General features: G+C 32.7%; 1 protein-coding gene across 1 annotated transcript in view; it reads left to right on the forward strand.

Annotated features, from left to right (window-relative positions):
- LOC132702103 (juvenile hormone esterase-like) overlaps window positions 1–12,877 on the forward strand; it is a 30,378-nt gene extending 17,501 nt beyond the window's left edge. Inside the window, exons 6-9 of the mRNA XM_060670533.1 lie at window positions 962–1,137; window positions 7,355–7,481; window positions 7,537–7,663; window positions 12,371–12,877. Coding sequence (XP_060526516.1) covers window positions 962–1,137; window positions 7,355–7,481; window positions 7,537–7,663; window positions 12,371–12,557 — 617 coding nt within the window. The 3' untranslated portion in view covers window positions 12,558–12,877. The remainder of the gene's footprint in view (window positions 1–961; window positions 1,138–7,354; window positions 7,482–7,536; window positions 7,664–12,370) is intronic.
- Window positions 12,878–13,139: the final 262 nt, after the last annotated feature.

The raw sequence follows: 13,139 nt of genomic DNA on the forward strand, positions 1-13,139 counted from the left end.
TTGAATTCTTTATTTCCGCCCATGTAAGTTTCGCCGCCATCTTTTTGCAATAAAGGTGCTTTATTGTCGCGCTTCCACCGGGAAAACTCCTCATTTCTTAAAATGTTTTTTAGTTAGCAACCTAAGGTGTACCTTTCTTCAAATTACAAATTTGCTGTTTTCATCAAAGACACCGGATCTATTGAGAACTATAATTTCCATCTAAAATTCAATTTTCCAAACGGTAATTTCGGAATTTTTGCGGGTATGGAGAATCTTAGACGTAGACGAAACGAAGCAACCATTGGATGCAAGAATAGCAGAATACAAGAAACATATCCAACTTGGAGAAACAAATAGATCTGGTCTCACATCACAGAATAAAATGGACAGACCCATAATTCTAGAAAAGGGAACTCAGTTTTCACTTCAAAATGGCTATTGATACTGATGTTATTTTGAGCCACTTATACAGGGTGTTTCAAAATAAATTCGTAAAAGTTAATGGGCGATTTCTTGTTTAAAATAAAGGGCAGTTTTTATATAAACGTTGGGCACCAGCCAACCATTAGGGACATATCGCACTACAAATATGATTATATTGTTTTATGTGCTAGCTTATCATTTAATTGTTCAACAGTTTTAATTCAATAATGGTACAGTGAAATAACAGATATGCATTTTACGGAAACGGAAATTCATTGCAAGCTTGTCATCTTAAAAAAATAAAATATAAACATAACCACAGTTTTTTTTTATAATACATACTCTTCGTTAATATTTTATTATTCTATCTGTGCTGGTTTTTAGAATAAAAATAAGAATGGTTTGCTTTTGTCCCAACTTTTATATTACACACAAGAATTTATTTTTGTGTTTTGAAACACCCCGTAGTGGGCACCGGCACTAATAGATTAATGTAATTCACAAAATCACAATCACAAAATTTTTCTGCCTGTTTTTTATATTGTTGAATTTTTAGGTGCGTTGGCAGCCAAGGCAATAGGAGCAAGTTTTGATTCGGACTTGGCCTCCTTGGTGCCGACTGGTTTGGTACTTCTGCCAGGTACCAACGCGACGGAAGTTGGGTCGATAATCAGGGAAGCATACGTTAGTCCAAATAAGACATTCGTTGATCGTTTGGATGCCGTTGTAGAAGTAAGTGTAAATTATCCATAACCATGGATTGTGGATACAGAAAATAGAAAAAAAAGCAAAAACTGCAAGCAATTGAAATTAAATGGGCACTAAAAATAAACTGCAATAGACTTTGACTGTTCTAAGTTTCCGCTAAGGATAATTTTGTAAGTTTTGTGTTTTTTTGTTAGTTCACACCCTGTATTTGCATTTTCAATGAAAATACTGGCATTCACAATGAAAAATTTCTAATAAGATCCGATCCTCAATCAATCCAAGCACTCTGCACAAATTCATAAAATTGAATTTTTAGAAAACATCTACTCTCGCATAACAATTTCATCTCTCAAAAAAACTTATACGCAGGCTACTGTAATACTATACTAATACTGCGTCGGTTATTGACAAATCGAACTTGCTGACGTTTCGCCAGTTATCCTGTTAGCTTCGCCAAAGATTAACTGAAACTGGTTTGCAGATATGATATGTTCTTGTAGACTTATCAATATTTTTCGTCTTGTCTCTCCAATATACTCTGTCTTATATATTATATTTTTTAAAAACTTTTGTATTTTCCAAGAAAACGATTCATATCTTGTAGAAATTATTTGAGAGAAAAGCAGATGTAAGGTGCTCTCATTCTGAATTCAGTGATTCAGGTTGAGATAGTATGTTAGAGTGTATAGAGTTTAAATGGTTAAGAAAATCTGGGAGGGATGCTTAACTATGAAGTCATATAGTTGGGAATCGAAGATATAGTGGAAATAGTGAATCCAGAAATATTATTAGATGGCGAGATCGACGTGTCGTCAAGTTGACATAAAAAGCAAGGAGGCCAAAGAGTGAGGGATAGAAAAAGAAGGACAATCATTATTTCTGATTTTTATCAAATTTTGTCATGACTTTGAAGTATTAATTTAATAATCACTTTATACAGGAAATTACTTAATTCGAGGATCAAATAGTGACAGCTCTTATATAAAACGGAATGTTTTAAACATGCAACAATTTAGCAGACGATAGAGGAATATAAGGAAGGAATATCGTGTCCGACCTTACCAAAAAGCGACGGTTTAGGGAGTTCACAATGTCAAAGCACGAAAATTAGGAAAGCGCAGCCTACCACACATATCTAATTGCACTTCGGATAATTAGGAAAAATAAAAAATTATTTTCCAACTCAATAACTATTGGTTCAACACTTTTCAACCGGAGCCACCGGTCTAGAGAATGAAAAATATTTCGTGCTATCGAACTCGAGATAAATGGTTACGATGGGCTGTATCATCTATCAGTTTCGGTTAGCCTCTGAAGAAGTCAACAGAATAAGTCGCTGCACATACGCAAAATGTGTAAATAGTACAGACGGAGATATTTTAGACGGCGATTCCTTACTAATAAATATGATAATAGATTGAAATTATTAACTCCTGTGGAAGGCGTCCACCATACCCTCGACGCCTTCCCAATTGACAAATCATTAAACGACAAACTTGAGCTAAAATTCAATATCTGTTTTTAGCCTCTTCGCAAGAATTAACGATTTTATTTCTCAATTCTTTAGCGTAAGTAAATATCTTTTCCACCTGTTGCAATCCAATTTTCATCGAAGGTATTATTCAGGTGGGTTCTGGCAGGTAAATGGCATTTGACTCACGAGTGAGATAAAGAGTTTACCAAACGTGTTGCATGCTATACCTTTTCTATGACCGTCACAAAAAAATTACAATTTAACAAATTAAAAATAATAACAGATGATCGGATTAATAAATTTCATACCATTCAAACCTATTCTTTTATGGTTCCAATCGGTTCTGCTATTGTTGTCTCTCTTTAACTGTGTACGTTAGACAGAGGGAGATTATGACAAATAAACAATGTTGTTTATTTAACTTTTACAATTGATCATGAAGTAGTTTACTTAAAGAAAAAGACTGTAATTGGTAATTGGAAGAAGAATCATCCAAGGATAGAGCTCTTAAGAGGATTAAATTTTTAAAACTGTAGTAGCAAGAAAAAGCAGGTCCTAACATTCAATTTTGATGAGACATGGATATTTTCAATTAGTACAATTGGTCTTGGCAAGATATTAACATTGAAACTCTAAAAACCACCAAAGTTCATGTGAACGGTATGTAAAATTTCTGTGGGAAACTTAAATTATAAATGTACCTTTTCTTGCCCACTAGTCCACTAGATTTCAATTGTAGGTTATAGGGCGTAGTATTTAAATTGTCTGATATATTGCATAATATTTTTCTGTGTATTAGTTTTCGAGTACATTTTTGCAAATTAACACGAGTACAGAATTGACAAACGTCAAAATTCAAACGGTGCGGTAAAATCTCCGAAAACATCCGAATGCTCTCAAACCCGTGCGGTAAAATTCCGGAAATGCCCGAAGTGATTCAGATCCGTGTGAAATGAAACTGACTAGATCGCTGTGTAATTTTACAGACGGGAATAGAAAAAAGTTATTTCGTTACGTACCCAGCGTAAATTTTTCTTCTTTTTTGCGGGATACCTAACCTAAGTTTTCGCGACATTGTGCTACTTTTGCGAGAAACAAAAGATATATTTGCATTTTGAAACACCCCTGATACCTAGGTTATTAGAAAAGTAAAAAGTGGATTTGTTGCCGTTATCACGCAGAATTCAGTAGCATACTCAGATTTTTTCTCCAATTATTTTTGGGAAGAAATAAACCACACTTTTTTTTAAGGGACACACTGTATATTTTCAGATAATACAATTGAGTTTGTGGAGAGTATCTCAAAAGTATATATAACTCAATGTTTGTTTTCAACATTAAGCCTAATATTCAAGTTTTGAAAAAAAACCACTTTTTTGTTAGAAAGAAATGACAGGTCATAAAAAGAAATTAAAATCAAACAATTTTGGTAATTTTTCATTGATTCAAAAACTAAAAAAAAAACTATAAACTTCTTTTTAATTACCAAAAAAATATCTTAAATTGATAGCTTGCTGCTGAATCTCAAATGTTGCTCAAATTGTTCTCCAAATGTTTCACACATAGTTCTTACGCGTCTTATTCCGCTTAAAATAATAAATGGTCGTACTTGTAGCTGTCTAAAGACTATTTCAATGATATTGTGCTATATATTTTAGTTTGTATATATCCCTATGAAAGGAAATTGAAATCTGGTGACCTATACGGTCATCTTATAGGTCCATTTGTTCCAATCCAGCGGAAAGGAAATGTAGTATTAAGATAAGAACTTGCTGTATAAAACATGAAGTATTGCATCCAACCTGGCCTTGCTGTTCCGGTGAAAATGCTAAATTTCTAAACACCAAAACCTTGAATTTTGTTTATTTAATACACCGGGACTCGTGAAATGAAATTATATGAATATGATAGGAAATTAACAGGATGTTAGTTTTGGCACTTGTGATTTAATGATTCCGATAGAATCTTCTACTTTTCTGCAAATATTATTTGGATTTATTCTAATTGAAGCCAATACATTAATTTCACCAATCTACTTGTTTTCTATCTTGTAAATATTAGACCAGAGTTTACAAAAATCTTCTTTCTCCATATCTATAAGTAATAAGTGATCATAAATAGTTTTGACTAGAAGAAAATGGAATAATTCAAACCTGTTAAAAAAGTAAGTTTTGGTTAGCTGGTTTTGACCTTTTGAATAAAAATCCGACGGAAACTCAAGAATTTCTGAATATGGCAGGACTTTGTTGTTTTGTTTTTAAAATAACCAGAGTTTTAAGTATTTTTTAACATGTTCTTGACAAAATTCATCGCATTATCCAAAAAATATACAGGGTGGCCCAAATAAATATTGTTTACTTTTTTTCGCGAAAGTAATTGAAAATAGAAAAAATCTGCAAAAATGGCAACAAACCCACTTTTCACTTTTCTTTCTGTGGCACCATAAAACCACCAAAGAATGGACACTCTGTACATTTAAAGAAAACTTTGCCAAAATATAACATAATCGAGTGAATATTTGTTTAGATATTGATAAAAAATATCTTTTTTAATACTCTGCTTTTCCGGATTCATATTTATAAAAGCGGTTTTTCATATTTTTTAATAAGTAATCGCCCTTTAAAATATCTCAGTTTATTTTTTGATCGCGTTGTGTAGTTAGATAGTCTTACAAGAATAAAAATATAATTAGCAATTAAACTCGAACTATTCACAGTGCCCCTCGCTTACATCTAATTACATAGTCTAACCTAACTAACTACTCGGAACTAACCTAATTGCATAGATCTCGGAATGGTAATAATTTTTTTATCTTTAAATCTGTGTAACGAATAAAATCAAACCATATTTGAATACGTAGACAGGGTTAACACTACTGTTAAGGTGTCTGTTAAGAAGAACAGTATAATTTTATTATTTTTCGGAGCCGTATTTGCCGCGCCATTTACGGGAGAATGGTCATCAAATAGAATTGATAGAGAGATGAGCGGCTAAACACCGCCATTAAGGAACATTGCCATACGCTTATGCGCATTCCCAATACTTGTTTAAGTTATTTGTTCGTCGCAAATAAAAGTTTGTGCCACTATTCTCATCGAAATTTCTTGCAATGTAATGTACTCCAGAAAGAATTGGAAGTTTTGGTATCTAGCGTGTTAGCGATCAGCACGATCCAATCATACAACAACTGCGATTTGTTAAATAATTAACGAACTTTTAAATCATCCATGCTGAGTGGGCAGTGAATTTGTTAAAAACAAGAAACTTTTGTCCTCTGTCGGTTGTTGATAACTCCTTTTCCGCGTGTCGACAATCATGGTGTTGGCTTCTTCAGAGCTTAACTGAAACTGGTTTGCGTTGTCAAGAAGCCAACAGGATGATTGGCGAAACGTCAGCAAATTTGATTTATCAACATCCGACGCAGGAGTCTATGGAAGTTTCTTTGAAAAATTAAGGAAAGTAGCTGGTTCTGGTGATTCATATTTTTTCCTAATTTCGATTCACTAAACTAATGGCCAACTAACTGAGTTTAATTTATTGCTTAATAATATATTAGTTAATTTTTTGCTGTTTGAATTTTGTTTGTATCAAACATTAATCAGGAACTCTCTGTCGAATAAAATTATTATGTTCGTGTTAAAAATTAATCGGAATGTCATTTTTAGTGTTAGTAGACAAAATATTAAGAACGCTTAATCAGTTTTTATCACATTTAGATATTAAACAAGTGGTGCAGAAATCTTCTTAACAATATTATTGAATGAGGTTTGAATTTATGATGTTAGCAATGTTCATATTAAAAATTAACCACGAACTATTTGAGTGTTAGTAGACAAAAGTCCACTAAAACACTTTTTTTATTAAATGCTTGGTTCTACGATTTGACAACCTCGCAACCAAGCTTACTGCCTGGCTCACGACAAGCATTTTACACCAAATTTTTAAAGCAATTTTAAAAGCGAGTAGTTTGACCATTTGTCAGTAGGCGATCATATTAATTCATTAAATTATATGATGCCATTTCAGTGACATATGTATGTGTATATCTATATGTATGTGAGTCTCAAGTTTCAACCATATTATTGGTTCGACTGGACGCAATTCGTGGATTCGATAGTTTTCACTTTGGAGGTGGCATTTTTTCGGTGGGGCTTTCTTAAAGTACAGCCTTAAAATTTTTGGTGAAATCACACATTAAGCGTGTGGACATAACTGTTGAAAAACTGACGCTGCGAGTTGGTGTGTGAATAATAAATGTGCTCTGTAACATGTCATATTTATATGTTCTATATTGAAGGTTTCAACCTATTTGGTCTGTCTGTGATTCTTCACTTAATGATGAAATCATGTTTTGGTCTGATATAACTTCTTGTCCCTACACCAGATAATCGTTGCAAGCAAACAATGTCCCATTTGAATCCGGAAAAGTCAAACTACCTAATGCCAAATCTTGGACATTGTTAAGTAGGAAAAATGTATTGCTAATAAATAATGTGAACCCTTTGTTCATTACATATTGTCATTAAACTTGAACATTTTGATCAGCTAAATTGAATTTTGCCTCAAAACTTTTGTTTTATACGTTGTTGGAGGATATTTGCTTTTAAGTTTGCAGTATAGTTGAAGCCGATTATAAAACTCTTTTTAAATTATTACTCAAAGGAATTAAAAAAAAAACAACCCAGGCAAACTTGCAACTATTAAACATAATTACTGCTACATTACCCCCTAAAAACAATAAACTGTATTACCAAAATGTGTTTTCAGATAACCAGTGACCAGCTGTTCCTAAGATCAACATTGAAACAGGCCGAGATTCAGTCAAATTTCACTCCCGTATACCTTTATCAATTTTCCTTCGCTGGTTCCTTAAACTTTTATCCGAGCATCCAAGGTAACTATTCGGAAATGACATTTAGAGAGATTGCCATAATTAAAATTTACTTCAGGTGCTGGAAGAGCGGGTCACGTGGATGAAACCCTATACCTGTTCAGCTCTACTCCGTTGCTCGCGGACCGTGACGTCTTGGTCAGCAAGCAAATTGTTAGGCTCTGGGCTAATTTTGCAAAAACTTTGTAAGTATCAAATGTCCGTTGGTGGGTATTATTTCTGCGTATTCATCAATTATTGCGGTGGCATACAAATGCACAACCGAATTTTGCAAGGTATAGGGGTGAGCAGCTCCCACTGTGGCATTGAAAGTTGTGGTAACCTCATTTCTTGTCTTAATTCTGGTAAAGTTATTCTCATAAAGTGCCCAGTTTTTTAAGAAAACTGTTCGAAATTACTTTCGACGTCTTTGCTATTATTCTTTCTCTGGAATCTAGGAAAATTAAATAAATGAATTATTTTCAAAAAATTAGAAATTATGACGAACACCATGCTTTTCCCATTTATCGGATATATAGTGTTTATCTTATTTATCGGGTGTATAATGGCTTCGTATTTTTGTTTTGCTTTAATTTTTACATTAAAACAAGGTTATTTCTGCAGATTTAATATAACATTTCCAATTTGGTATGAGTATATATGGCTAGGGCAACCCCTAACAGTATTTTCAAATATCAGCGTTACTATTTTAAATGGAACGCCCTATGAGTTGTTGCATTGTTTGACTCTAAATAAAATTCTGAACAACTTTTATTTAAGGTACCTAAAAGAAACAGTATCTCACGTATTCAATATTTTTATGTAAAAAAAATCCGATGCAGCACTTCATTTAAAATGAAATTAGTCAATATCGGTAAACAACTTAAAAACAATAGCTTCCTGAAGCGATAAATTGTAATTTTTCATTTTAATAAGTTCAAAATTTAATTTAACATTACTCTATACCACTACTGCAGCGGTTGTTGATGAATCGAACTGACGTTTCGCTATTCATCCTGTTGCCTTCTTCAGAGCTGAACTGAAACTGGCTCGCATTCTACTCTGTACCTGCTCATATATCGTTTGAGGGGGCATCAACATTGTCTCGCATGACTGATTCCCATATTGGTGAAGCCCGAGTCGAATAAAATTTGATGTCCGGATTCATGATTGTGTTCGGCGACCGCTGATGAGTTTATTTGTCATAATCTTAAGGCTCGTGTTCTTTGGGCCTAGTTGATATTTTTCGTCCAGTCTATCGAATGTATGCTGTAAACTCCTAGTATCCCAAACGGAATTTTGTCTTTGTCGTTTTATTTCTGAAGAAATTTTGTTATGTGGTCGATGATGTTCTGAATGCAAGGAAGGAGAACAGTGGCAAGCAAGATTGCTTTAGGACCTACTGTCTTTGCAAGATTGTGGTGGACCTATTGATATCGCTAATGTGGAAATTATTACACAGAAAAGCAGATGTAAAGTGTTTTAGTTCCGGATTCAGTGACAGAATGACCCAATGTTAGGTCTGATTTTCTTTTAATATTGAATAAAAATGGGAGATTATTATAAGTTTCTAATTCAATTTTTAAACGGATCGATTTTTGCCAATGAGGAAAAAAACAAAAGCTTATCGACGTAGCGTTTACATATTTTTGGTTTTAGATAAAAGGTGTCAAGGGCTTTCTTTTCAAAATAAATAAGAACTAAAAGTTCAGATTTTCACGAAGTTATATATTTTTATATAACAATTGTTTCGACAACACAGTGTCTTTATCAAATGTAATATTTACAAACTACCTGCTTCTATATATACCGAAAAATGACCATAAAACCTTAATTAATGTTGTTGCCAGAATTTAAGTTCAACAAAGGGGAGGTGTTTAAATATAATTGATCTTTAAGCAATACATTTGAATGTCTCATCTTGTTAATCTCCATGGCTTCCAATAAATTTAAATCTACTTTTTGTGGCTGTATGTAAAATATCAAATCAAAAAGTGTTTAAGTGTGTAGCATAATTAGAATCTAGACTATTGTTTTTAAACGCTCTTTTATGTTCGTTAATGCGTTTCTTGAAGGATCTACCTGTTTGTCCAATATAAATTTTAGGACAAGATCCGCATTTCAACCTGTAGACACCTGCTTTTTGAGATTTTGGACATTTCGTTTTATTGTTTTTTAAAAAATTTTAATATTGTGTTGTTAGTTCTGAAAACAATTTTTAAACCACATTTTAACAAATGTTTTGAAACTTTTTCACTAGGTTCTCTTATTTAACTGTGTTCTGGATTAGGTTTCGGATAAATAGAGGTTGAAATGCTGATCTTGTCCTAAAATTTATATTGGACCGACAGGAAGATCCTTCAAGAAACGCATTAATGAACATAAAAGAGCGTTTAAAAACAATAGTCTAGATTCTAATTATGCTACACACTTAAACACGAAAAACACATTTTTGACGGCAATTTTGATATTTTACATTCAGTCATAAAAAGTAGAAAATTGAATTTATTGGAAGCCCTGGAGATTAACAAAATGAGACATTCAAATGTATTGCTTAACGATCAATTAGATTTAAATACCTTTCCTTTATTGAACTTAAATTCTCACAACAACATTAATTAACGTTATATGGTAATTTTTCTGTATATACAGTAGCAGGTACTTTGTAAATATTACATTTGATAAAAACACGGTGTTGTCGAAACAATTGTTATGTAAAAATATATAATTTCGTAAAAATCTGAACTTTTAGTTCTTATTTATTTTGATAAATGGATTTTGATCAAGTAAAAGGCAGCTCAGTTCAGGCTTTCTTTTCAAAGTATTCCAGAAATATATTCACGATGACTGCTGATAATAGAGAACCCATAGCCATTCGCGACGATCACAAAAACTGAGTCGTTGCTATTTAACAGTTTTTCGCGGTTATTTATAAGCGTTTCATCGTACATTAAATTAATTTAAATTAAGTAATTAAATTAAACTCGAACCTAAAGAAAAAAATCCAAAAGGTTTAGGTCAGATGATCTAGGTGGCCAGTTTCATGAACCATTATTTTTTATTTAATTATTAATTTTATTATTTAATTCGCCACCAACGCGATTGGTTCATTAGGCAGAAGCTTCCTCTAATTGATACCAAAAGAGTACGGCCAAATTTAATGGTAAAATTTCTATAAACTCCAACACCACCGTTTACAAGATTTCGTTTTTCGTTCATCCAAATTGTCTTAATCAATGTGATAAACGCGCTTACTATAAGAAGGCAAAACACATTCGGTTGATCAATAGTGGTTAGTCCTTCCATATCCATATGATTTGTTTTGTAAAATTCGGATCTTCTTGATATGTATTAGATGTATTGAAAAAAGTCCTTCTATGAGTAAGTAATTTACTCATAAATATTTGTCTGCACAGCGTTTTAAATTTCTTGGAAAACAAAAATAAGGTAATCTATATCTTCACCATATATTAAGTGACCAATGGTTTTAATTTTGCAATTCCCGTACCCAGAATGCCTTAGCTGTTGAATAATTATGCATGTTATGTAGATTAACTGCACCTTTACTGCGAAAAATAGCTTCCTGGGAAAACATTATTTAAGACAAAAAAATTGGATCGGCCTCTATTGCTTCATTTATAACGGTGAAGAAGGTTGCCCTTTGCTGTATTTATCACACAGGCTACTTGACGGCTGCTGACCTGGTGATTATCTTGAACTTTGAAAATTTTCAATTCTTTTTCCTCAATGGTAGCATTCCGGTTTACCACTTCAAGTTTTCCATTTTCAATCCTACCACTGGCAACAAACCATTCCCTTATGCACTGAAAAGATTGGTATACACCTATGAGGGCACTTCATCTTGTAAAGTCTTAATGTCTTGTCAGGTTAAAATTTGACATGTCATTTTGTCTTGACCAACTAATGTTATAGCAATAGTCTTAGACAGAAAACAGGGCAAATATTGGAAAAGTTAAAATAAATAGCAAAATATAAAAAAATAGGTAGATGACAAGTTAATCATAAAAAATAATTATACATATGGTGTGCCATTTAAGAAAATCGAGATTTTTCATTTTAAAATGATCCAAATACTTTCGTACCATCTAATTCAAATTCCGTTGCAGATGTGTTATCGTATTTTTTTTGCAAGTATGAAAACTAGTAGGTATTTTTTAGAAAAAATTAAACATTGAAATACTATTAACTCTAGGTATGCGTTATTATTAATAAAAAAGGAATTCAAAACAAAATTTGAGAATAGAGTGTTTCGTTTAAAAAAATGTTTTATTCGTCACGCTTGTTTAGGTTACCCTGTATACTTTAAAATAATGTTGAATTGTGCATCTTGACAATCTATACAACCGTTGTATTTACCCTTTTCTAATAACTTTTGAAATCAATGAGATAAGAAACTTTACTCTATTGTTCACCCACCCTGTACATCCCTGCGTGGATCTCAAACATTGGGCATTTTGTATTTAATTTATGAAAATGTCCCTATATTAATTGAAATTTAGACGGAACTCCTTAAGCTACGTCATATGCGAGTTTTCGTGTTAATAAAAAATTGCATTGTCATCCTTATATATATCAGTCTACGTCCAACATCGGAGATGGAAGGACCTCTGAAGAAGCTCGCCACTCGTGCTAGCGAAACGTTAGGAAGTAATTCCAATCGACGACGGCCTTTAAACCCGAACCAAGATAATAGCTCATCCTTATATAGTTTTGACTCGATTCGTGTCATTTCAAACGCATCAATCTAAGCGACGGCAAGTTAAAATCCGCGAATTTGTGGTTGATGGCAATGAAATCAATCAGATATTATACAAAATTAGCTAATTTTGATATATAAAATAATTTAATAAGAATATGACAAACCCTTTAATTTGTCTTGTTGGTACTTTCAGGAATCCTACACCTGATCCGGCGGATCCACTATTCAACCTCACGTGGCCACAAGTTTCGCCGAACAATATTCAGTATCTAGATTTCGATGATGAGATCTCGGTGAAACCAAACAGAAAAGAAAAGCAAATGGCCATGTGGAATGACGTTTTCTATACGTACGGCCAGCAACCTTTTAATGGATTTTAAAATAGTTTTGATATTAAATACTGAATTTTTGTTAGTTTCTTCATCTATTATCGCGAATTGTAATATCGAAATATTTTGTGTGAAATAAACGATCGCCAAACAAAACAGTATAATCGCTTAATATTCGCAACTTCATAACGTACCATTGGATGCGTTCTATGAGGGTTTATTATTGTAATTGATGTAATAAAATCCTAACGAATTATAATTAACTACGCCATATAAGGGCCAGGGACTCGCACCAGGGCTCTTAAAGCTGGCTGTCAGAGCTGTCAATGTCCACATAGTGTGTGAAAGTAATATATCTCATTTATTATTTGTTTATACACGGTGAGTCAAAATGAAAATATTAATTTTTAAATTAATTAAATTTTTATTAATCATCCCCTATACCTAACCTACCTACTTTTACGAAGAAAATTCCGAAAGTTTGTCAAATTATGCGAAAAATCCTTCCTTTCTGTCAATTTAGAGATTCTGCATTTCTTAAATCCCAAAATATTATGGAACAATAAAACACTGTAAGTTGGCCATGCAAATAAATAATTATTTGAAACCTGTCAATTTTGTATTAGTTTTCTC

Source organism: Cylas formicarius, unplaced genomic scaffold (genome assembly GCF_029955315.1).
Source record: "Cylas formicarius isolate icCylForm1 unplaced genomic scaffold, icCylForm1.1 PGA_scaffold_5__7_contigs__length_24384050, whole genome shotgun sequence".
In the NCBI taxonomy this organism is placed as follows: Eukaryota; Metazoa; Arthropoda; class Insecta; order Coleoptera; family Brentidae; genus Cylas; species Cylas formicarius.